The sequence below is a fragment of the Lissotriton helveticus genome, chromosome 1_1, assembly GCF_964261635.1.
Source record: "Lissotriton helveticus chromosome 1_1, aLisHel1.1, whole genome shotgun sequence".
Lineage (NCBI taxonomy): Eukaryota > Metazoa > Chordata > Amphibia > Caudata > Salamandridae > Lissotriton > Lissotriton helveticus.
The window spans coordinates 1,709,303,687-1,709,330,663 of record NC_136057.1 but is presented as its reverse complement, the minus strand read 5'-3'; the positions used below and the strand labels follow the sequence as shown (position 1 = coordinate 1,709,330,663).

At 44.2% G+C, this 26,977-nt stretch overlaps 1 protein-coding gene across 2 annotated transcripts in view; it reads left to right on the top strand.

Moving 5' to 3' along the window:
• The window catches only part of GLS2 (glutaminase 2), a 324,314-nt gene that overhangs the window by 74,066 nt on the left and 223,271 nt on the right, over positions 1–26,977 (top strand). For both annotated transcript variants that reach the window (XM_078689104.1, XM_078689105.1), the window contains exon 3: positions 1,995–2,116. In XM_078689104.1, the coding sequence (XP_078545230.1) occupies positions 1,995–2,116 (122 nt within the window). The remainder of the gene's footprint in view (positions 1–1,994; positions 2,117–26,977) is intronic.

Sequence of the window (26,977 nt, the reverse complement as noted above, 5' to 3'; positions counted from 1 at the left end):
CCATTCGTGGGTGGTGCAATAGTCACATATTCTAATACCTTTCTTCAGCAAAGCTGCACACAGAAGCATTCAGAGATAAAACAAATGCAAGCAAGACTACATTTTCTCCACTCTCAGTTTCCCTAAAACCATTTTCTTATTTTTATACCCTAGTCTTGACTCCCTAACACCACTGCTGGATCTCTGTACCTTAATAATGAATACCAGAATAAACTCCCTGCACACATGTATTATTAGGGTTGCAGCCAGCGTTCCTCAGGGTGATGGTACCCCCATCTCTTCAGTGAGGGACAGGATACTCCCCCATCTATTCATGGTCTTGATACCCCCAAGCTCTTTCCGTTGGTGCCCGATTATTCTTGCCTTCTGCCATGCATCAGCATACCACCACCACCCTTTACTGGTTTACCACTGAAATAACACAGGCCTTTTCCCCCATATTTCCACACTGTCCCCTTTCCGGTGGGGTCCCTCTACCTACGTGGAAGAGGTGTGGCGCCGCGGCCAGGGCGACTGACGCTGGAATCTGGGGACCACGGTTCGATCCCCGGCTACGGCGGCAGGTCAGCCCAGCACCATGTGACTCTGGGCAATAGCTCGCTTAATCTTCCCGACGGCCCCCCAGCGCCTAGAGACCCCAACGGGTGATTGTGCGCTTTACAAATGTGGACTTTACTTTACTTTTTACTGTAACGTGTTTTACCCATAAGGCAGTTTCATTCGACCAGTGTCATACTCTGAGTGGCCACAGGTGTCACTGCTGCACCCCTTTCTTCTTTCTTCAGAATCTCAGCTAAATCCGTGACATCACGTAACTGGGCTGTGGTTTCCCTCAACGACCTTAGCCAATATTACAAAGTATGAGTACATTCTGTGTGTCACTACTGCACTGACCTAAGGGCCATGTACAGACCCTAATTAGCGAGTCGCAAATTTATTTGTGACTCACTAATTTAGGGTTTGCGACTTGCTATTAGGAAGGGGTGTTTCAAGTGCATCCCTTCCTGATAGCGAGTCTGAGCCCTATGTATGACTGTTTTGCGACTGCAATTAAGGTCGCAAAACAGTTGCAATTTACCACCTACTTCAAGTAGGTAGTAAAGCATTCGCAAACAGGTAGCGGTCAGGTGAGCCCTTCTCCTTTGGGAATGCATGAGAAAATATTTTTTAAGGGCAGGCAGTGGTCCCAGGGACCACTGCCTGCCCTTAAAAAATTGAAACGAAAAGTTTATTTTTATTTTTTTTAAATGCATACCGTTTTCCTTTAAGGAAAACGGGCTGCATTTAAAAAAATTAAAAAACTGATTTAAAAGCAGTCCCATACATGGAGGTCTGCTGAGCCCAGCAGGCCACCATCTTTGGGAGGGACAGCCATTCCCAATGGGCTCGCAAATTATGAGTGGCTCATTAATATTCATGAGCCTCACTTTTTGAGACCCCATTGGGAATCGTCAACAGTGCCTCTCTGACACTGTTGTACATTTGCCTTTGCGACTCGCAAATTGAGACTCGTAATTTTTCAAAATTTGCGAGTCGCAAAAGCAAATGGTCGCACATCTGGCCTCAAATGATTAAATGTGGTTAACCACTAGGCGTCACGGCTACTGTCTGTGACGCTTGTCTGTGCAATCCAGAGTACAGCCATTTTAATATTCCAGCTGTGACGTGTCTCAGTTTCAACGTTTTTATCGACTGGCTTTTTTTCTGAAACCGTGCCGCCATAGATTATGGGGCTTGGCGTATAGGGGCTGCAAAAAGCCCCTCCATTATAGATGATCTTTTTTTGAAGCGAGATTAAGTGGAACCATTACCTCCATAAAATACTCTTTGGGTTGTAGAGCTGTGCCAGGGCATACAACACACTCAGAATGTGAGTCATAAACAAAAGAAGTGGTCAGATTTTTCTACTCAGAGTCAGAGACCACAATGGATAGCAATCTTGCTCTGAACTGTCGCAGTCTCTGATGTGTCGAGGATTTCTTTCCTTTTCCTAGGCGCTGGAGGCCACAGGACTGAGGACCAATGACCCTCGACTGCGGGACTGTATGGGGCTGTTGAATGAAGCCGTCCAGGAGTTGAGCAGCGGGGCTCTACTGGATCGAGACCTCTTCCAGAGGTAAGAATTCTACTGCGCTCTCATGTGCACGGGGTCCACCTCGAATTCAGACATCGGTAAAGTGTTTCTCTGCAAATCCTCTCTAACTTGGCATTTGTATGTCGGTGAGGTGACCAGCTTGAGTGAGGCTAATGGGCACTCACATAACATGGTGTTACAATTTCCACCATGGATTAAAAGGCTGTGTGTAAATTAGCTCTTTGTATGGGTTTTTCAGTTCAATCATTTTTGTCTTGTCAAATCTCTTTGCATTGAACGAAACAACGATTTTCAGTGAAGCAGTTTAAAATTTTGCCCGAAAGTACTGCCACGGGCTGCTCAGCGCCCACACAACTTTATGGGACATTGGGGCATATTATCAAGCACCGGTGTTAAAATTATTGCCGTTTTATCGGCAGGAAACTGCTGATAAAACACCGATAAGGGGCTTGATAATACGCCCTTGTTAATTCCCATAGAAGCCTTGGTTAATACCAGAACCTGGGCTTCTATGGGAATTAACAAGGGCGTATTATCAAGCCCATTATCGCCGTTTTATTGGCAGTTCCCTGCCGATAAAACGGCGATAATTTTAACACCGCTCCTTGATAACATGCCTCACTATTTTTGGAGGAGTTAGAAGCCCAGGCGTGGCGTAAACCGTACCAATGGGTGTTGTCACCCGTGCCTGTGTTTATATTTACTTGCCTACGCAGTTACTGCTAACGTCCGTGACATGTTTAACCCCTTCGATGCTGATGACGGCCCCCAGCCGTCATGCATCATGGGGCTCGTGTGCTGATGACGGCTGGGGGCCGTCATAAACCCGCCCACTTTGAAAAACGCCGCACAGGCGCCGAATCGCGGCCGCGCCCAAGGGGTTAAGATGCCACAGCCCTGCTTCCTGCAGTGTAAACATGGCAGCCGGAAGGGAGCTCTTGATGAGCCTCGCACAGCTTTGAATTGGGATACTCAAAACTCATCATCAGGCTCCAACGTTTCCCACTGGCAGATACAGCTAACAAGGAAGGGAGAGGTCACATCCAACTGACCACAATACACTTTAACTCACTTATAAATTGTAAGATTACCCTTTGGGGGTTGCCAGACTCTGTGTCTCATACGGTTGCCTGCGGCAAAACCAACAAGTCTGGGCTTGGCAAGCTGATGCCCTGGTTATTTATAAAAAAGAATCTATTTGTAAGCATATGCCACAAACAGAAAAAGAAGGCAAAGACAAAAAATTAAAGAAGCATTGGCATAGCCAATAGGTCTCGCCTTTTAGACATTATAAGTGGTTAGTCATGCAGCACATTATTCTGAGTGAGCTCAGACAATTCCAGCATGGAAAGTTGTGTTGAAAAGAAAGCCAATGCAGGCTGGAGGTGTCACACTGGCACAGCGCCACGTGCAGGTACAACCTGCATGGGAGAGGGAAGGTTGGGAGGGGCAAGGAAGTTGGATAGAGACAGGAAATTACTCAACTATGAGGGTGAGAGACAGCAGGAGGTGTTACTGGTGGACAAGACGGGAATGAAAGAGCTAAGGGACAGGAAGTGGGGCAGTTATCAGAGAAGATGTCCGGTTGTTTGGATGCATGTGGCAAAACAGAAATGTCGGTGCTCGTGCAAGCTGACAGCTCATGCGCTGCCTTCCGTTTAAAGCCAAGCCCCAGCAATCCGGGAAGACACATCTCTAAATTCATTTGACTTGTGTCAGAGAGTAGCAAGGAGGATTAGACGATTGCTACTAAGTGCTAACTTTTAGCTGTTAAATTTGTAATAAAGTGGCAGAAGTTACATCGGAAAAAAGAAACAAAGCATTAGCAAAAGTCTGTAGCATAGCAACCTGTGACAATAAAAATAGAACTCATGCCATCTAAAAGTGACGGCCATATGCTTGTAGATCAAATGTATTTTTATTGTATGAGCTAATAATTAGTATATGGGCTTATTTTCAGGCAAGGGTGCTTCACGCAAGCATTGGCAAAGCCAATTAATCCTAACTTTTGTATTCATTGCCTTTGCCAATGGTTTTTAGCGATTCTGTACAGTGTCCACAATGTTGAACAGCATAGCTTAAGAGTAAACAAAAAAATGCACAATGACGCATCAGCATGCATGCCCATGTCTACAAAATATTAGCGCTTCTTTTTCTTTATTGATTCTGGTTGGATCAGTATATAAAAAAAATTATAAACGGGAAAGCATTCCTTTCTAATTTAGGCGCGTGTGAAGGGAACCAACACAGGTGGGGCGAGTGTGGAAGGAAGCAACACAAGGAGACAAAGCAGGGTTGGGGGGGCGAATCAACATTGAGGGCACAGGTGTAGGAAGCGTTAGAGAGGGAAGGGGAAACTACGCTCAAGGGAGAGAGAGAGAGGAAAGTGAAGAGCAGGGCAAAGAGCAGCACATTGGTTAGAGACACACATGTGGAGAGTATGTATGCGAAAGCATATGGGGAGGGGGAGAGGTACACAAAGGAAAGTACAACACAGAGGGCAAAAGAGCAGCAAACAGGCAACAGAAATCAACCTGGAGTGTGGCACAGTGGGGAGCAGTACAGAAGGAAAACAGCTGGTAAACTGAAATACTTTGAAGGAAAACGAAATGCGATAAAACGATTTACACACCCCAGAACGGAAAGTTAAAACCTGGACTGGGTGAGCCACTAATGCATGCACCAGGGACCTTTGAGAGTTTTATTTTTTCACTATTGTACTTCTACTTAAGGTAAAGGTAGCCAAAAAGGCATTGCCCTTGCAGGAAAGGTGTATAATTCTTTTTTATGTAAAGAAAAATGTAACACAAAGCCACCGAAAGAGCAGACGTGCAGTTGAAGAGCCAACATGAATGAGAAGCCCCCTTTACACACACACAAGGGCGCTCTGTGCCCGCGCCCGCCGATGCCAGGCTACTGATGTCCCAGACACAAAGAGCAGCTGTGATGCGCAGCACCAGCTCCTACTAGAGGGCCTGAATTAGCCGGGGTATTGCGGGCGGAAGGTTTGTTACATGAAAAATAAACTTATGGGGGAGGCTTGCTCGTTACTTGCTAAAAGAAACTAGCGCTGGTCACATGGCACTCCCGGCACTCCGAGCCCAGCACCGCGGAGATCATATTTGTTTTCAGCACGGCTCACTCCCGCAAGTTTGATGCCAGCACAAGCACGAGTGCTTGAAAAGAGCTGAGCTGACTAATTTCTAAAGGTCATCTCCTAGAGCAGCACATGCGTGCTGCTTAGGTGAGACCTAAAAAGGCACGGACAATGGGGGTGTAAATAAGGTATGACAATGGGAGGGAGGGTGGGGGGGTAAAGAAGGCACGGACAACAGGAGGGAGGGCATGGTAAAAAAGGCACAGAGGGGGGTAAAGAAGGCACAGCAACAATAGGGAGAACAGGGTTGTAAAGAATCCACCAAAGCACATTATGCTTGCAGTTGGAGAAGCTTGATAAAGAAAATAGTGCTAAAAGACAAAATAACAGGTACCATGTAACAACCGAAGTAAAAGTGCCAGTTTCCATGGGAGGTGAGAAATGAAGACGAGGTGGTACTAAGGAGGGACTAACAAGCCTATTTTCGAATCAGAAGCCAGCATTTAGGAAGGATAATGACACAAGCCAATGGCAAATATGGGCAGAGAGGGGGCGGGGCTTCTATTCCCTTCTCCACTACAACAAGTCTCGCAGAGCAGTGCATGCGCGCTGACTCTAGGCTCGACCTCAAAAGGTGAGACCCAGATTTTTTCAATGCTTGTTGAAAAAGGAGTGGTGACAGGCCATCATAATGCCCATCTTTTAGAAAACATAATTTGCTAGTTCCATGAGGAGGCTATGCGCTATAATGCCAACATTCCAGAGAAGATTTCCCAAATAAATATGTAAAGCAGGGACGTGGAAGTGACATTGTGGAATTCTAATTTCTCTATCAAGATCCAGGGTATACAACCTTTACCACGCAACTTTTATCACGACCTACCTTTACCACGCAACTTTTACAACGCAGGACCCTTTACCACGCATACCATTACAACGCAGGTATTTACAACGCAGATACCTTTACAACGCATACCATTACAACGTAAGTATTGGTAAGTATATAATTTTATTTAAAATATTTTAGGTTTGGGTTTTAGGTAAATGGGTATTTTTAGGGTTCAGGGTCAGTTTTCAGTTTTTGGGTAAAGGGGTATTTTTAGGGTTCAGGGTCAGTTTTCAGTTTTTGGGTAAAGGGGTATTTTTAGGGTTCAGGGTTAGTTTTCAGTTTTTGAGTAAAGGGGTATTTTCAGGGTTCAGGGTCAGTTTTCAGTTTTTGGGGTACAGGGGTATTTTTAGGGTTCAGGGCTGGATTTGGGTTTTGGGGTACAGGGGTATTTTTAGGTTTCAGGGTTGGGTTTGGGTTTTGGGGTACAGGTGTATTTTTAGGTTTCAGGGCTGGGTTTGGGTTTTGGGGTTCAGGGGTATTTTTAGGTTTCAGGGCTGGGTTTGGGTTTTGGGGTACAGGGGTATTTTTAACATATATATTTAAAAATTAATAAATAAATATTAATATAAATAATTAAAATATTAAATATTAACATAATAATTTATTAATTAAAAAAAATATTATTAATAATTACATTATTTTACCATATTATTTACTTACCTATACTTACGTTGTAATGGTATGCGTTGTAATAGTACCTGCGTTGTAGTGTATTGCGTTGTAAAGGTATTCGTGGTAAAGGGTCCTGCGTTGTAAAAAATGCGTGGTAATGGTCTGCGTGGTAAAAGAACGCGTGGTAACGTCATATATCCAGATCCAGTTGTGTTTGAAGGTGTCAAGATTTGCTGTTAAGGCCATTCATTTTGGGACTACCCCACATTGGGTACCAAAATGGCATATCTTTGGTGGTCTGTAATGAATCCCTCGCTCAGAGTTTAGCTTGGAGACATCCCTGGTTTACAAAACAACAGCTGCTCTGTCATTTGTAGAACAATTTTAATGGGTTGCCCAACATTCGTCTGTAGCACGCGATCCATGCCAGATTTTTAGGATAAGCATTGCCAATGTAAATTACTTCCATTTACATATTTGACTCTTGAGCCTATCCCATGAAAGAGACATAGATCAGACTTCTGACCTGACAATTTGTTAAAACCTTTCTTGATGTGGAAGGCGGGGCGGCGCTTTGGAGGTTCAGGTTTTTGGGCTGAACACTACCTAAGATGCTCTTCCAGTGGCCCGCCCACCAAAGAAAAAAAGATTCTGAGGCTGCCACCGAAATCCTGGGGAGGTTTCAAAAACCAAACTGGACTTTGGTTGTGCGCAGGCTTCAAACACAAGCTGGAACTGCACTCTCTGCAGGGGTTTCTAGTTGACCCTGTGTTCCGCTATGTGATATTGGACCTTCATCATGTGACCATGTAAAGAGAGTCAATATCATGGGACTCAAAAGTTGGCACCATGTGAGTTGGAAAGACTTCTTCCCCATTCTTGGACTAATGGTGGACATTACCTCCTAGTTCCATTCCTTATTCCAGTCCTTATGCCATGGAGGTGGAGAAGACAGAGTGGGCATTCACGCCTAGATGCCTCTGGTATGCTATTCCACAATGTATCTGACATTAGGTTTCTAACAAGAGTGAAGGCAGCTACCTGGCAGGAGAGGTAAGCCTACAATTTTCATATCCCATCCACAGGTAAGCACAGTTGAGTAATGTGTTTTATGTAGGGTAGGAAGAATGTTCCAATGTGTAGTATTCAGGGTCCACTGTCTCTATCTCATTCATGAGAATGTTTCAGGGGTTTAATCTCTTGAAAAACAGAATTTTAATATTTTTAGTGGTTGCATTTCCCAGCTTTTTCTGCCCTCTCTAAAGATGGCTTACTGCTTGTTGACTGGATATTAGTTAGCCTCCAATTTGCTTATAAGGCACCCTTTAACACTATTACGCAGCTTCTATTCCTTATCAGTATTAAGATGGTGGTTGAGGGGGAAATTGGTGCCTAAACAGAACTTCTTGGTGTTTTCTAATGAGAGAATAACCAGAAGGAGTAGAACCCGACTTACACTTTCTCCGGTCTCTAAGCATCCTCAGAAACCTGTATATATTTTTTTAAACCATTTATTTTTTATTGTATTGCATTCAGTGGCAAAAGCTTCATCGGCTGTAAGAGCAAAGCAGAATTATTCCTAGTACAGCTCTTTAGAGGAGGAAGCTGGCCTTCTTAGTGTGGCAAATATGTTTGTCCTGAAGAGCCCGGTACTGCTCTGTATCATCCAAGAGAGTATCTGGGCTTTCCTGACATGGTATCTGTACAAAAATTCAGCTCAGTATTTTTTCCTCAATGTGATACACTTTCTGATCCAGCTCTAGTTTTGTACGCCAGGATAAAATCTGTTATTCAAAGAAAATGGCATGATTTGGTTCATCGAACTATTCCCCACTTCATGCACGGGATGTCACGGAAGATGCTCTATGTTGGTGAGCCTGATGGGACAAACATCTGTAAATCCAGAAGAATGCTTTCTGGTGGATCAGGCCGACAAGTGGATACAAGGCCCAGAGATTGGGAATACATGCGGCACAGCACAGCCCTTATGTAAGGATTTCCAGAGTCTAGCGAGAGCAATGCAGAAGGGAGAAGACTGTTCTGATCTTCTGCCTCAGATGGAACAGAGAGCTCAGCTTCAGATGTTGCTTGTGATGGACTAAGGGCTTCTGGTTTACCATCTGGAGCTTTAGTGGTAGCCAGAAGACACATGTGGATGAGAAATTGAAAAGCAGATAGTGCAGACAAGGCAGCTCTACTAAAGTTTCAATGCATATGCATTAAGCTGTGGAGAGACCAGTTGGTTCAAATGCTCACAAAAGTGTTTAAAGACAGGAAACATGATTAGCCGTATAAGGAATGTATTTAGGTTCTTCCTAATCTGGGTGGTGGGAAACAAGCAGCAAGCATTCCTCTGAAAAGACAACTGGTACATTCCAAATATGTCCTTCACAGAATAAAGGGAAGCACTCCTAACTACTGAAGGGTGATGAAGGATGCAGATCCAGTGGGCGGATGTATCCAGAGCCTTTTGACTGCATGGGAAGCGGATAACACAGATGAATTGGTTTTGGATGTAGGTCGATAAGGCTACTATGTAGACTTCGTCTCTATGCCTAAAAATTTGGACTGCATCTCTGAACCTATTCCCAGAAACAGATGCAAGGCCCAGGCTTTAACAGAAAGAATCAGAACACTGATGCAAAAGAAAGCAGTGCCACTTCTCATAGGAGAACAGGGAGAAGGAATCTATTGTATTGTTGTTTGTGCCCAGTGCTGGATCTAAAGTGATATCAACAACAATGGGGAACCCAATCTATCCTTGACGGCTTGGGCAAGTAATATTGGCAGGTAAGTACGCCTACAAGGTATTTACTAAACTAGACACTTAGATCAATTCATACACTCAGTCTTGAAAGGCTATCTTAATTTGCTTGTCAGTAGATGGTGTATATCCAAAAACCAATTGCAATTATTTTTACATGTATAAATCTTATATAATAGAAAACAGTGTGGAAACACGGGTCCAAATCGAAATGCCTTCAAAGTCCTAATTTAATTTGGATTACTAAATCCCTTTGTATATACCTTGAAGTAAGTGACAATAAGTCCCTTTTAAGTCACCATCGTTTTTTCTGTAACCTATTGGGCATGATTTGTGGAAGTGAAGAATCCTTATTTGACTATGGCTTTTTTTTATTTTTTTTTATTTAAATAATGCCCCTATTTTTCTTCCTTTTTTTTAAGATCGTCTAGTGGACAAAAGCTTTAATTAGACCGAAACTTCGACAATTACACCTCTTTCTTTTTTATTATTGTTTAATCATTTAAGAAAAGGTGCTCACAATTGTTACTAGGAAGAACATTTATTTGAATATGGCAGTAACTTCTGGTTTCATTGGGTTATATAATGATTCTGTACCCTCTATAAAAAATCTTGTTTTACAACTATATAAAACTCTTTTGAAGGCACACACCCGTGTTTCCACACTATTTTCTATGTTTATATAGGATATAAAGAGAGTCAACAGATGGGTTAGAGCATTTAATTTCAAGATTGACCGTCTGCAGAAAATAATTCCCTAAATCTAACCAGAGAAATGTATGGTGGCTTTGGACCTGCAGTATGTATATCTCCACATCCCAATGCATCAAGACCATATGTAATATCTAAGGTTTACAGTAGAAGCTCCACATGTTTACAGCCTATTAACATGGGTCATAGGCTCTTTTAGTGACCTACATTAGTCAATTAACAGCGTATAGTTCCTCCTCATCCCATGGTTCCTCGTTCCTTGCTGTGGAAGTGAGTCCACTTCCCACAGGCAGGCACTCCAGTGCCCAATCTACTGATAAACAAACCACCTTAGACCATCTTAAGTAAGTGTATCTGAATCACTAATACAGAAAACATCCAATTTTGTTGTTGTCTGACTTTTGGGAAAGTGCCCTATAAACCTGTGGGCAGGTTTCCTTGAAGCCTGCTTGGGTTTCTGAATGCTTGCAGAGCAGCAGATGCAACAGCATAATTTAATTTTCCCTCCCTGCCTGCAGGGCTTGGGCTGAGGCTGAAGCAAGCCAATTATGTTTTTTTACCTATGTGTTAAAAAAAAATTCTGAGCACAGAGAATGCAGTAATGTACAGGAGGGTTGGCATTCCATCCTTATGAAGTAATACAGGAAAAATAAAAGCAGTGTTGTACCTGACCACAAAGCATGATGAGCGCAGGGCAGCAGAGCAGGCCACGCCTTGAACCAGCTTGGAAGAGATCCTTGGTAGCTGTTGTTTATGAAGTCTGAAGGTAAACTGAGGCGGTAGAAAACGTCCTGGTTTTTGATTGCCCTAAGCTTCCGCCTCCTTATGCCGCAGGTAAGCGCGGCCGCATAATGTGTTTTATATAGAGAAGTTTAGGCATGAAGATTATTGTGGGTCTGTTGCTCCTTTTGTTGCTGTGGGTCGAGTGTCCTGTTTTTGTATTTAAAAGGGGGTGTGTTCACATGTTTTTTAAGGGTTTGGATTTTTCAGCAAAACATTGGGAACTGGATACATGGCTCTGTACAGGCTTCATTAAATAGTGTTTAGTCTCCAGTTGTGTTATAGGAAATATGTTAACAGTTTCTCTACCTTGTCAGTGGTGCTATAATAATTAATCGGAGAAGATCTGCTAACCAAAAACATCTTGCTTCGTTGAATTCTTCTGATGATGAAGATAGAAGAACCGTTATGAATAAATCCAGATACGCCGTTTATCCAGTATCTAAGCAGCCTTTGTCATCTACAGATGTTCAGCAGTTTGTGGAGCTTTCTGTTGCAAAAGTTATCCTAGCTGAAAGAGCACATGAAACAATCCTGGAAATCAAGTACCACAACAAAGAAAGGATTCAGAATCCAGTTATTCAGAAAAGAAGTCTGATCCTTAAATTGGTACCAGATATATTCGTTATGAGGAGCTCAGCCCTTTTCAGGAAACTTTCAGAGAGATGCTGCACTTTTCTGAGATGGTATCTGTTTAAGAGTTTGCTCCATATTTTTTCCTCAATCCAATAGATGTTATGGTTCTGCTTCAGCTTTGCAAGTTAAAATAAAAGCTCCTTTTCTGAGAGTGTCATGAGCTGGATCACCTTACTGTTCTTTGCTTCATGCAAAAGATGGGTTCCTCAGAAGACGCATATAAAGTGCTGCAGCGTTCCCTCAAGATTGATTCTGTATTGGCAATCGTGACAGGAGGCACAATGGTACATCCAGTATAATGGACTTTGGTAGATCAGGTGCACAAATGTACATAAACTTCCATCATGAAGGTCAATGCGGAGAATAATCTAACATTATAAGTGGAACAGTAGTGGCGCACACAGCACCATCCTTGGAGCAGGATTTCAAATTCCTGGCTTAGCTGTGTCCAACGTAGAAGACTATTCCGCTCTTCTGGTTACTTTCAGATAATATGTGTTACGGACTAAGGTCTTCTTCTAAAGCATCTGAAGCTTCAGTGATAGCTAGAAGGCACATGTGGATAGTGTTGGAAAACAGATAGTGCAGACAAGGCAATACAGTGAACGATTGATTCCTTTCTTAGCCATTAACCTTGTTGGAGACCAGTTGGAGAAATGGACACTAAAGCTTTCATAGATAGAAACTACGCTTTGGGAAGTCAGCTAGAAATTCCTGCTCTGAAGTGTGGGGATCAAACAAGAATTCATTGCGCAATTCCCAAACTTCTAGGAGAAAATGTTTCCAGTCCAGGAAGTCATAAGTCATTCTCTGGTCAGAATAAACGACTGTGAACCTGACTAGTGGAGGGAAATGCAAATTGTAGATTTTAAGGGCTGATTTCCTGCACTTTTTGCCAGGATGTGAAGCTGACAGTTCAGATTTTTGTTTTCTGGATATACTTCAAGAAGGCTTTGCTAAACACTTTGTGCATATTCTCAAGCCCCTATCGCCACAGGAACGTCACGTTTTCTGATGTTCCCGTGGCGATAGGGTCAGCGCCTTATTCTCAAGGCAGCGTTAACCCACGAGAATGATGGCCCCTTTCACGCTAAATTTAGCTTGAAAGGGGCGTGCAGTGGGTGTTGCGGTGGGCGTTCCACCGCAACACCCATTGTGATCGACGATGCCACCTATTATCAAGGGCAGCCGAACTTAAGACCAGAAAAATCCTGATCTTAAGTTGGCGAAACGAGGAGAAATGCTTTATTTATCCTCGTTTTTGCTTTTTCCATGTGTGCTGTCTTGTGCAGCACACATGGAAAAAGCAAAATGCCATGGTTTGTTCATGTACAGGAAGGTGTCCCTTCCTGTACATTAACAAACCTTTCCAAAATTGCCATTTTATAACTTTGATGTGTTCTGCACGAAGCAACACACATGAAAGTTACAAACACCTTCTTGTACATAAACAACCCTCTCCTGCACACAGACACCCTTGCACTCTGGTGCAAGGATGTCTGCGTTGGTGCTAAGTCGTGAAATGTAGCCCCATCGCTGGGGGAAACACCAGGCTGCACCACATTCTTGAGAATAGGGTGCAGCCTCACATTTCCGAGGTGGCGATGAGAGGCGTTAAGCCAAGGAGGCTTAACGCCTCTCTCTGCCACTTCACTGAGAATATCCCCCTTTGTCTCTAGGCTTCCAGATTAGGTGTGCATCTCTATGCCTATTCACAGAAACAGATGCAAATCCCAGGTTTTAAAGATGGCATCACAACATCAATGTAGAAGAGAGCAGTCACACTTCCCAAAGGAGAAAGAGGAAAAGGGGTCTATTCTATGCTTTTTTTCCTCAGAAAAAGTATCACAAGGCTATCACTAAGTACTGGATCAAAAAAGAGTCTACAATTGGATTTGAATATCTTAGATCAAGATCGCCTAACTTAATAAGAAAACCTTAATCCACCCAGGTAAATTAATGGGGATTTTAGACCTGCAGGATGTGTCTCGCCATATTCCAGTGTATCTGATCCATCAGAAATATCCAAAGTTTTCAGAGTCCGGTGACCATTACCAATTCCGTGCCCTACTGTATGGCCTCAAATCCGCCCCTAGGGTGCTTACCAAGCTGATGGCACCAATGATGAGTCTTCTTCAATAGAGGGGGTATTCTTATCCTCCCTTACTTGGACAATTGGATGATTCAGTCATCTTCAGTGCCTCAAACAGTAAAGGATATCAGGGAAGTGATCTCAGTTCTTCAGAGCCATGAACTGGTAATCCAATGGAAGAAGTCTCAAATTATTCCTGTTCAGGGCATAGAGTGCATGAGAGCCCGCTGTCAAACTGCTCTCCTTCCAAATCTGCGGATAAAAAAGATCACTTGATATCTCTTAGCTCTTCTGAGTCAAGCCTCTTCTATAGGTTCTGGTGGACATGGCGTGCCAATAGTGCCACACTCCGGATTTCACCTCTAGAAAGATAAGAGACTTGTTCTTTTTCTATGGAATCAAACACCACAGAATTTTGTGATACCAATCCCTTTAACCCGGAATATAAGAAAAGGAACTGTCTTGGTGACTGCGGAGTCAACATCTAAAGTAAGGGATATCTCTTGCCAATCAGAATCCTTCAATGATCACAACAGATGCGAATGGTGGTCTCATCTGGTTCATGGTCAATGCAGGAAACAAACTTTTCTGAAATTGGAAATAGTGGAAACCATTAATTTGACAAGGGAGGCCAACTCCAGGCACTAGCAAGGATACAGGCCTAATTTTTCTGTGTGCAGAGAAGGTTCGGATCTCCCTCAGTGTGGTTTATGTTCCTGTGGGAGATAGTGTTGAAGCGGAATCGTCCCATAATCCAGAATTGTTGTCTAGTTCCCCGCCTGTTTTCTCTGATTTGCAAGTAATGGGGGATTCCTGTGTGTTGCTGTTGATGAAAATGGCCTGGCACCTTAGCTCTGTTTCACGCTCCAGGTATCAGATGCATTTGGAGTGAATACTCTTCGTAACCTTTGGTCACAGGGTCTCTTACATGCCTTTCCCCCATTTCTGCTGATTTCAAAAATAATAATATGCATCAGAAGTGAGGAAGCCACATTGATTTTGATCGTTCCAGATCAGCCCCACTCCTCTTGCTTTACCCTTCTACGCTAGGTGACGACTTGTCAGTAGTGGGTACTTCCAACCCTTCCCGCTCCATTGAAATATGTGATCCTGTCTCGGCTCAGCCTTATCTTATCAACTTGGGAGTTGAGCTGGTGCAGTTGCAGAACAAGAGTCTGTCCAGAGGACTAGCTGTTGCAGTGCTAGATTTAATGAGGTAGTCTACTCTGAGATCTTAATCTCATCATTGTGCTTCATGCAGAAATTGGTGTAGCCACAAGGATGTGCTGATTATTCTATCATTCCATCAAGAAGGTTTTCAGTTAGGGTCGACACTGACTACCCTTCTTTCTTGCAAACACTATGCTGCAAGATACAGCAGACAACAGTTTGAATATCTTAAAACTGCCACTTCATTTGGGTTGCCCAAGTGTACTGGGATCTGGATATTAGGCTTTAGGGAATCTATTCCTCTTTCATGGCCTCCATCTAAGAATGTTTTATGTCACCCATCTATCCTTCAATTAGGAGTCACTGGCATAGTTTAACTATGCCTACCAGATGCAGGTGAGAGGAAGGGTCATGTAGGACTGCAAGAGTTTTTCTTGGAGGCAGCTGGTTGCAGACCTTTTTCCAGAATTGCAGTTAACGCGCTGTAACACTTCTAATAGACTGCCACCAATCAGGACATCGCCCCTTTGGCAGGTCAAAGCATTAGCCACCTTAGACAAACGAATGGCTACATTAGGTTCTTAACAAGGCACTGCCTAGAACTCAGCATAGGAACACCTGGGAGTGTGACCTTGGTATACTCTGTGGTTTGAAATCCTCTAGATAACCATGAACAGGGGAACTTTTTGAGATCCAGTGAAAGAAATTCATGGAAGTGGCAGGTGGATCAGGTAGCTCCCGATGTTTGTCTTCTCGGTGTAGATGTGTGTGGTTCACAACCTGCTGATCCAATTCTTATGAAACAACTTCAAAGTCAGTAGAACTTTCAGAAAGGCAGTTGCAAAGGGGTAGCCCCATCTTTTAGGAAGACATGGGGAATAAATAAAGTTGTCCACCCTTGTGTAAGGCGGATGGGGAGGGGAACCTGACATTACTCACACCCTTGGGCAATGTAGGGGTTTAAAAAGGACCATTGCCCCCTATACAATTGTGCAGTTGTATGGAATTTAAAACACCTGCATTGGCAGGGATAAAAAATTATTGTGAGGATTGTGGCGTATTATGGTATGGTTGTTAGACCGTAACGTCCAATACACTCTCAAAACTATCATGGGTCAGTCAGGCTCTTTTGTAAAAACATTTAGGCCAACTCTGGGTAGCTGTAGCTCGAGCAGCAAGCCTAAAACATAGGGACTAGTATAAAGCGTTTAGAAGCACCAAACAACAATATAGGAAAGTCACAAAACACAAAACAAATCTGACACCAATTTATAAAAATAGATTGCATTTTTATGAATTTGTAAACACCAAGATGAGCCAAATCCACTGTAGGGTTCCATGGATATAGCTTTTTAAGTTAAACGTAAATCTCAGCTGTTTAGTTCAAAGCACAAACAAGCATTGCTAACTGTAACGTTTTGAAACGTTTGAAAAGTTGGAAAGTGTTGCATTTGACTACTCTGACCCAAGTGGGGCAACCAAATCCAACAGGGAGAAGGCTAGGGGGCTCACCAAGAAGTAGTTGGACAGTTATCTGATCACCAAAGTAGTCTCAAGTCCAGTTCCACATTTACGTCAAGACCGTCCTAGACTTCCAAAGAAGTAGTCCTGATGATGGTGATGCAGGATGCTGAAGGATGCTCTGGGTGCTGTGCGATCGACGAGGGTGTTCTTGTGGATATACCTCAGTCTACGGGTTAGCTGGAGAGGCATTGGTCACAGAGGTCTGTGTCCCTCGAAGTCCTCTTTGAGCCAATAGAAGGCCAGCTGCGGCTGGACTACCAATCTCTGTTCACTGCGGGTCCAGGGATATCCTTTGGTGAAGGCTGGTGTCCCCTCTTGGGCTACCACTCTGGACTCAGATGACACTCCTGGGTCAAGCAGACTCGAGGGCAATTGTAGGCCATTTGGGATCGGTCTTTTGGGGAACCCAGCAGCGGTCAGCAGCGATTTGCAGAAGGTGGCTACTGACTTGACAGAATGGGTTTCTGCAGCTTTGATGCCCATGGTGCTGTTTCCGGGAGTCAGCTGACTGACCCGTGGAGTCACTACTTTGGTCTGCAGCTCTGGAAGCATCTTTTCCATGAGCCAGGAACCACAGGCACAGTCCTCGTTTCGCTAGCCTAAGGTGCAGCAGGTGTGGTCCAGCAGATGGTGCAGCCTCTCTTGCCAGGTCCAGGAGTCAGCAGGGCAGCCCTTCTTCTGTCCTTTCTCCAGTTCCATGGTCTGAGGTGGCATAACTAAGCCCAGAATGTGCCGTGATGGGACGATGCAGTCACTAACCAATGGGCTCCAAGGATCCCTCCCGCCCTGTGATGGCTTCCTGCTATGTGTGGCGTTTAGCAATCCCAGGGTGCACTATTGTGTCTGAATCCTTCTTTGGATGTTAGGAGCATCATATCCCACCCTTGAGGCGTGGCTATCCATGGGATACACCAGTGGTTCCCAAACATTTGTGACCCTGGCTCCCTTTACCCATTGGCCATTGCCCGTGGCTCCCCACTGTTATTTGTTTGTGAGTGGGGGGAGGTGTTAGCCCGGCCTTGGGAGTACTTGCATTTTCTCCCTGAAAAAAATTGGGATAAATCTGATGAAGGTATTATAATCATATACACAGGGTGTTTCGTATTACTAAGGGGGCACCTCTAATAAAATATTCCTAGTTACACTTCTTTGCCCATAGAGTACCCTCTCAAACCTTTGTATCCCACCTACAGTGCTAGAAAGCACCTCTATGCATGTAGGCCCCATTGCCAAAGTGTTTCTGCTCTTGAAGAATATTTGCATGCACTTCCGTTTCTACCCATGTCATATGTGGTAACACACCTGGGTGACTCATGGTTTTTTAAATCACATACAGCTTTATTTTTGCTGTCTCCTCCCGAAAATTGCCTCCAAAATCAATGCAAGTAAAATAAATTCCTCTGATTTTTTATTTTTTTTTACACGTCCCTCTTTCTTGCTTTCAAATGTTGGCATTATGCCGTATTTGGTGTATTACTTCCTTGTGCTCAAGGCGAGAGCAGGCATGTTTTGAAATGTGTGTGTACTGAAAGAAATGTGTACTGGAAGTACCTATGATTAAAGAACAAATGTGTCCCAGCTAATGAAGGAGACTGTGTCACGCCGCAAGTGAGAGATCCAATCTCGGTAGGCGGGGCCAAAAAGAGACAAGGCGGCAACAAGGAGGGACTAAGAAGCCTCCTTTAGAATCAGAAGTCAGTGTTTTGCATGGAAGATGACGCTACCCAATTAAAAAGATTTGCAGGGCTTCAACTCCGCCTCCGAGAGCTTTGGAATCTGTATTGATTCCAAGAAGCTCTTGAATGCCGAGAGCAGCGCATGCACGCTGCTATTGCCAGCCGAGACCTAAAAACAGCATGCCATAAGCCACACATCCAGGGGCAACTCATTGGAAAGTTCTAGAACATGAAGATGTTCAGAGCAGCAAGGAGCACAGTGCGATGATTCAGAAGGAGCTCAAGTTCTGTGATAGTAGTGCTGGATTTGATCTTCACACTGTAGCATTAAACGAGTCTGCGTTGTTAGTGTGTCTGGTCCAAATAACTAGACACTGTTGTACATTTACTTTCAACAGCAGGTCAAGACACCCCAAAGTTTATTGCTTCTTGCCAATTAAGCATATTACACGTGCCCATGAATATCCAGCACTGGCAGTGCCAGCACTGTGTGGCAAGAACTTGGATGACTGTGAGTATCCGCACTGTTAAAGGCTGCATTCACTGGAGTGGGTGAACCGGTGGTGACAGTCAGGCAGTCAAGCAGTGTGCTTCCACCCCCACAGTTTGCATTTATCAGGCAGATGCACGCTGGAGATGCACCTGTGTGCCTGAACATGAAATACTGAAAGCAGCTTACGAAGCACCCCAAAAACCGATTGCTCCTTTCTGTTGAGCGCCAATGAAGCAAGAAACTTGTGCCCAAGAACATTCATCGCTGTTTGTGCCAACAGTGGATGACAGTAACTTTAAGGACTCCTGAGTATCAACACTATTGAGAAAAGCATTTACCATAATGCTTTAGGAGGACTGGTGCAGGCAGTGTGACCCAACCACTGTTTTTAGGTCTCGTGACCTATCAATGCGCATGCGCATTGAGAGAAGCGAGACTATAGGGCTTTAAACAAAGTTTAACTAACTGTGGCGATTTGGTGCTGTGCCCGTGCGCTTTTAGGTCAATGCGCAAGCGCATTGACCTAAAATGTGCGTGCACATCATCAAATCGCCATCTGTTCCCAAAGCCACACTCCTCCCACACCTTTGAAGTGAAGCTTAGCTTCACTTCAAAGGCCCCGGCTGCTTCACATCCTCATGCCGCTCTCCCCGCTCCGCCCCCTCCCCTGCCCGCCGTGTGCATTTCTCCTCCCCCCCTCCCCACAGCAATGCCCTCCGTCTTGTTTCCTTTCTTGTTTGTCGCCCTGCCCTTCATCTGACTGTATTTGTTGTCCCTTTGCAACTGTTCACTTCTTTTGGTTTCCTTTAGCCCCCACCTCGGTACAGCTTCGATTCCATCTATGATCTGCTTGTTTGCCATCTTTCACAGGCACGGCCATGCCCTGCGCATAGCGCCGTTCAAATGCACCCGTGCACTCTGACCAACAGCGCTATCTTGGCTCTCCTTCTGTTCTATGTCTCAGAACCGATAGTTCACTCATGAATGATCTTGTCACCTGTTTGTCATCTTTCACAGGCACGGCCATGCCCTGCGCATAGCGCCGTTCAAATGCACCCGTGCACTCTGACCAACAGCGCTATCTTGGCTCTCCTTCTGTTCTATGTCTCAGAACCGATAGTTCACTCATGAATGATCTTGTCACCGGTCAGATACCTGAGGTTCTCCTCATTTCTGAGACCGGGATTAGTGCGATGCGACCCCTGTTCAAAATTAGAAGAAATCACACATAATACCAACGTCGTCTCCTGGAACCATCTGAATAAAAAGTGCCATCAAATATCAGATGCATCAAATCACCACTGCTATCCTTGAAGTGCGGAGACAAAGTGCATGAAATATTGCTGTAATTATATCTGAATGTAAAGATCGGGATCTAAAAACCGGGACAAAATGAACAAATATATTCCAGAGTAAAGTCTCAGCTCAGATCTGATACTCCCGTGCACCAGCGATCAAAGGGTCCTCGCTCTCTCCCTCCCGCCCTCTCTCTTTCTCTCTCTCTCTCACTCTCTCTCTTTCTCCCACTCTCTCTCTCCCACTCTCTCTCTTTCTCTCTCTCTCACTCTCTCTTCCTCGATCTCTCCCTCCCACCCTCTCTCTTTCTCTCTCTCTCCCACTCTCTCATCTTCTCTCCCTTCCAACCTCTCTCTTTCTTTCTCTCTGACCCACTCTCCCTCTCTTTCTCCCACTCTCTGTCTTTCTCTTTCTCCCACTCTCTCTCTCTTTCTCCCTCCCACTGTCTCTCTTTCTCTCACTCTCTCTCTTTCTCCCACTCTCTCTTTCTCCCACTCTCTCTTTCTCCCACTCTCTCTCTTTCTCCCTCTCTTTCTCTCCCTGTCTCCCAAACTCTCTCTTTCTTTCTCTCCCACTCTCACTCTCTTTCTCCCACTGTGTCTTTCTCTCTCTCTCTCCCACTCTCTCCCACTCTCTCTCTCTTTTTTTTTCTTTCCCACTCTCCCACTGGCTCTCTCTCACACTCTCTCTCTTTCTCCCACTCTCTCTCTCTCCCACTCTCTCTCTTTCTTTCTTTCCCACTCTCTCTTTCTCTCTCCCCCACTCCCTCTCTTTCTCTCTCTCTCCTTGCTGCTTGTTTTCCACAATCAGAGCACTCTCCTCGCTGCTTCCCCTGTATCATCTTAAATTTACACAGATGCCTCCTTTTCTGCATAATTCTATATTGTTATTGAAACTAGTGCGTAATTTATATTTGAAAAAAAAGTAAGTGTCAGGGCCCTTCTTTGGATGCCACTGCAGCCTGCACTGCCAATAAAAGTACCAGTACAACTACAACACATTGCAATGTTACAAGTGTAACAATTCAAACTATTCCAGGACTCCCAATACGAATGGCATGGAATAGTCTCAATTGCCATTTTCAATGTATTTTGAATTATTAAATACTGTTGTTGCTCTCATCTTATAATTAAACAGACAGCGCCACCATGTGTGAACTGTCATTAGCGCCGACACTGAGAATAAAGTGCCCGTACTGAGCCCTGGAAACCACCGGTTCAAATTAATTGCTGCGTTCCCGGTATTCATTCCAAACAATCTCTATTATACATGCACACCACACCAACCACCACCCTTCTTTCCCACATATGAATTATTTATGTACGGCCTCAGAAAGGAATCATTTAAATTTCAAACCTGTAAAGTTCAATTCACAGTGTCTGTATTTTGTGGTCGCCTTTACATAGTGCATTACACAGTGAGTTATAGCCCTCAGTTCACGACAGGCGACACTGTTTCAAGCTGTTTTCAAGCTTTCAAGCCTTATTACAAATCACAAAAAAGATGTTAATATTTCACTTCTGTTCTTGGATTTTCGTCACAATAAAAAACACTGAATATAATCTTCACAAAAGTTATTTACAAACGTTTAAGCTATTGCCATTACAAATTAAATACAGTATTTAACAATTTAACAAAAAAAATAAAAACCATTGTTATTTGTAATATTAATACATCTAAGTCACGTAAATAAAAAACATGTTGCATTACAAATGCTATAGGTGTCACATTTGCGAAAGTTATAACTATTGGCATTGTAAATGACAGAGCTATTAATTTAGCTATTTTAACAAATACATAAATAAAAAAAAAAATGTAATTTATAAGACCAATAGCTCAAACTTTCCTAATGCGAGACCTATTGCATTTTGTGTGTGATAGAGAGAGAATATTTTGGCTTCATGTCCTCTTTTCTTATTCTATTTATTTTTTTACTTTTTTATCTATTTTTATCATTTCTTTACATATTTGTTTCTGCGTGTATATTATCTTTATTATACCATAGCATATTCCAAGGGAAGAGTAAGTAGCTGTCTCGAGCGGCACCAGCAGGTAGGCATGGCCTACTCCTTCTTCTTTCGTCTTTATTCGGTTTAAACATTTTAAACCAATAAAGTACAAGGTAAAAAACAAGAAAATATACATAATTCAATTTAAAATCAGAGCTGCCCATGCCATAGGAGTGATCAAATTATTAAAAATAGAAGAAAAATTCACATCAAATATGAAACAGCAATTTAAAATGCAGGTGTGAAAACTCTAAAAACATGTTAAAATTCTAGCATTGACATTGACTTGCGTACTTGCACCGCGACTTTCAGAAACAAGGTGACACAGTTAAGAATGTCGGCATCATCCAATTGGAATAGTGCATTATTCAATTCTCTAAAATCACGGGTATGTAGCTTCTTAATCACAGGGTGCAAGATAGTTTTAGTATATATACAATAAAAACTGCAAAAAAACAAAAAGTGAGGCATAGATTGGCCAGATTTCCCATCGCATAGACATAGGCAGGTGTCTAGATTAGTTTGAAAGCCTAATGAGAAGTTTAGTCAATATTTTATTGTGCCTTCCATAAAACGAAACAATAGACTGCGTTTCCAATGATTCACGGGGCCAATCGAATAACTTTGGGGTGAGCCAATCCATCCCTGATTTTTACCTAAATAGGCCGATACTCTGGATTTTTCTGACTTCCTCTTTACTCTCTCTGCCTGCACAAGTTGGGACCAGCACGCATGCCGGTGTTTCTTACTTATAGTGCTAGGACCCTCGGATGTTGATTTACCCCTTCCACGCAGGGCCGCGCGTGGTGCCGCTGTACCCGTGACGAGCCCAGCTCATCATGCTGCACAGTGGAGCTGTGCTCATGACAAGCTGGGCTCGTCACGACTCCGCCCACTCCTTTAGAATGCCTGCACAGGAGGGGAATTAGCCCCACGTGGGCGTTCCGCGGCAGTTATGTCGAGCTCAGCTCGTCATGAGCACAGCTTCACTGTGCCTCATGACGAGCTGAGCTCGTCATAAGCGTCGAAGGTGTTATAACATATCTTGCTCAAACAGGATTCAATATGTTATGTTATGTTAACCGACATTTTATAACGTGCGCAGCTACTCGGAAGTGTCCCGGCGCGAAAACCTGTACATAGGAGAGCGGAAGTGAGAGACGCGGCTAAAAGACTAATCAAAAAGCAAGGCGTTTAACTGCTTTTTGAACAGCCTAAGGTCTTGGTTGTTCCTGAGCTCAAAAGGCAGGCTGTTCAAGGCCATAGCTGCCCTTACAGAGAGGGAGCTACCTCCCATTCTGGCGAGGCGATGGCGAGGGATAGCAGCAAGACATTGTCCCCGGGACCTGAGATGTCTGGATGGCGCGTAGAACTCAAAGCACCTCCTGAGGTATAGAGTTCCTGATTTATAGAGGGCACAGTGGGCAATGGTCAGTGCCTTAAACAGAATGCGCTGGTCAACCGGAAGCCAATGCAAATCATGAAGAAAATGCTTAATACTGGAACTACCCGGAATACCCAGTAGCATTCTAGCAGCCGCCTTCTGAATGATCTGTAGCTTTTTAAGCTGATAACGGGGAAGGCCGATGTAGGGAGAGTTCGCATAGAAAGAATGAAAACACAGGTCACCATTGCTTTAGTCATTTTAGGCAATAGCGGCAGGAATTTCTTAAGGAGTTTCAGTGTGCCGAAGCACACTCCCGCCAATGTATTAATTTGTGTTAGGAATCTGAGGTCCTCGCCAAACCATACCCCCAGATTTTTAGCTGGGCTGCCCTTGTTTTTTGGCACAGGGTAGCCCTCGGGCCACAGGTCATCCCTAGAATCCTGCAGGAAGGACCCATAGAGGAGAACCTCAGTCTTATCCTTGTTACATTTAAGTTGGGCCCGCGCTAACCATTTACAAACCTCCGTCAGGCCGTTTTTAGCGGAGTTCAGAGTTACCTCATCTTTTTTCCATGTAAAGAGCAGCTGGGTATCATCAGCGTAGGCTATGATTTTGGTGCCCAGCCCTTCCAGCAGATAAATCAGTGGAGTCACATAAACATTGAAGAGTAATGGGCTCAAAGTTGACCCCTGAGGAACACTCGTAGTAATGCTTCTTGGAGTGGGTGAAAAGGGCTGCAGCCTCACTTGCTGTGTTCTGTTAGCTAAAAAGGATTCAATCCAGTTCCACACCTGGCCTGAGATTCCAATGTTGGCCTGACGGGCAAGTAGCTGACGATGAGGTACCGTATCAAATGCGGCAGAGAGGTCAAGTAAATCCAAGGCCGCTCTGCCGCCAGAATCCCGGCATTCCCTGATAGCCTCCGTCATCTCGAGCAGAGCAGTCTCTGTACTGTAGGAGACCCTGAAACTGGACTGAGACAGATGCAGGGTGCCAGACGTTTCAACAAACGCAGACAGTTGTTTGTAAACTGCCTTCTCATATACCTTTGCCACAGCCGGGAGGAGTGAGATTGGTCGGTAACTGGCCAATATGTCGGAGTTCGATGAGGGTTTTTTTAGCAGGGGGAGTAGTTTAGCCTGTTTCCATTCATTGGGCACCGTGGCTGATTGCAGAGACAGGTTGATGATGTTATTTACTTCGGGATTGACTACCTCCGCCACAGCTACCAGCTGCCTGGCAAGACAGGGATCTGCTGGGGAGTCTGATTTAAGCGACTTGAGAATGGCCAGAGTATCTGGCAAAGAAATGGGCGAAAACACTGACAAGGAAGTGTGGGCGGGATCAGACTCAGGGACTGTCTGGGCCGACTCAGGGACTGTCTGAACCGAGTGTTCCGCGAGCTCAGAACATGCCGGCCCACAGCTATCCTGGGTTGCTTGTATTTTATCAATAAAGAAATCTGAAAGCTGCTCACACCAGGGATTGGAGGCAGGAGCGACCTTGTATTCCGCACATGGCTTTAGAAAACTAAAGATTTCCTTAGAGTTGTTCCTAGATTGTGCAATGCGCTCCGCATAAAATAGGCCCTTGGGACTCTTGACCGCCGTTTCGTAGCTTTTCTGATCTTTCCTAAGTGCTATTTTGGCCAGTGGGCAATAAGCTTGACGCCAACTGCATTCAAGCTTTTTACACACTTTTTTCTGTTCTTTTAGTTCGTTGGAGAACCGAGGTTTGGACGGGGTTGATCTTGCTCTCTTGTGGCCCAAAGGTATAGACAACTGTTCCACTGTTTTCAAGATCCAACTATGAAGATCTCCTACAGCCTCCGACAATCCCCCAGCAACTACCGGACGTGTTTCAGTCAGAGCACTGCCAAAAGCAGCCAGCTGCAAGCGTGGGGCGGTTTGACTTCGGAAGACCTCAGTGGCGGATCAGAGGATTTAATGGACATGGGGAAATGAATTAAAAAGCGGTCAGACCAGGTGACCGGGAGGGGATCCTAGACCACTATGGGAAAGTTGGAACAGACCACATCAATAGTATGACCCCCGCAATGTGAGGGGGAGTTAACCCTTTGCGTCTACTGGGCGATGTCTAAGGAGTCGTTCAGTTTGCAAGTATCAGCAGCCTCTTTGCAATCCAAATGGATATTGAGGTCACCGAGCAGCAGAAAGTTCTCACGAGATAGGTAGCCAGAGATAGCAGGGAACGTGCACCACCACTCTCCCCTAAGGCTGTGGCTTCTTTAGCCATGGGATTTTTCTGCCTTTGTCACATGCCAGGCAATCTTTTATAATGATCTGCTCATAGAGGGACTGATCTTGTAGAGGAGTTTCAGGAGGAGAGGTGAATAACCACGCCCCCTAGGCCACCAGTATGCCTTGCCTTGGTGCTGAGCAGATTCTTGTCATTATTTACTGTTTGGTCATAATGGGAAGGCCTCAGGTTTGTTGAGAAAGTGCTTCATCTGGAGATGGATCCACTGGAGGAATTTCCTAAGTCAACGGGTGGTGGGAATTTTGCTGGTGGATTCCCCATTGGATTTAGCATTTCCTCTGCAATTAAAATGACATTCTACTCTAACTCAAGGCCTACATGTCATGGATTAAAAGGAGTTAGGGTCTGCCTAAATAACTTTTTCCTTTCTGTGTAGTAATTGTTTGTCATGGGGCTTTACGTTGGGTGGGTCCGGCCAGGTATCAGACCTGGTAGTTATTAAAACTTGACTTTAAAAAGGGTCTTTACTGGGCCCTATACACGTGTCCTTAACTTTACAGGTTAAATCACTAATCAACTTCTCCAGAATGACTAAAAACCCTTAAGGTAATCTTTGTCATTGACGCAGTCCCGGTTTATATTTCACATTTTACTTCAACTCGATTTCGACAAGAATCTTCAATTTCTTTCGATGTTGTATTTCTGTAGTTTGCTTCCATGCAATGTGTGAGTCTTGTACATGGCATACTGTGTAAGGGGTCTCCTCTAGGAGACTGGGGACTGGGTGTTGATGGGTGTTCGTGATGGGGTACAATTGACTTTAGAAATGAGGCCGAAGGCAGTGTGGGTTTCTCACAGTGCAGAAAAAGAGCATATGTGACTAACAGAACGAGAGACTGCACAAATGGTGTGAAGAGGAGTGACTAAAACACTTTGAAGACCACTACACTTTACACAATCTTTAGTAATGTTTAATTCACAATGTCATAATTTGGTAATTAAAACATTGTCATTTCTAATTATTCACAACAATGTTGTTGTTGCCCATTTATCTGATATGTCTAGCAAACTTCAGGAACGCGAATAGCTCTGGCTTGTCGTTGGGCTACATGTCTGGACGCTTTAACAGAAAACTCCCTGAGAGGGACCCAAACCCTGGTCGGATGGCATGCTGTGCGAAACACTGTCCTTCTCCCTTTTTTCTTACACTTTCTCACTCGCTCTTCATTTTAAATACATTTTTACTTTTATTGTTATAACTTCTGTTTTCAATATTTGCTAAAACTTCACAGACTCCCAATTAGAAGCTTAGCACCAGCCCTGCATCACAGGATGACTCTAACCTTTCTGGGGCCGCCTCTGATTGGCAAGGCAGGCAATCGGCCATCAGCCAATAGGCCTGTGGCTAAAACCAGTTGGTGGACCTGTTTTTTGGTCTATGAAGCAGTATAACTTGCTTGGGTAGCCTTGTTACAGCCTTTAGATACATATACTGAGCCTGTCCCCATGCACACTAAATCAGGACG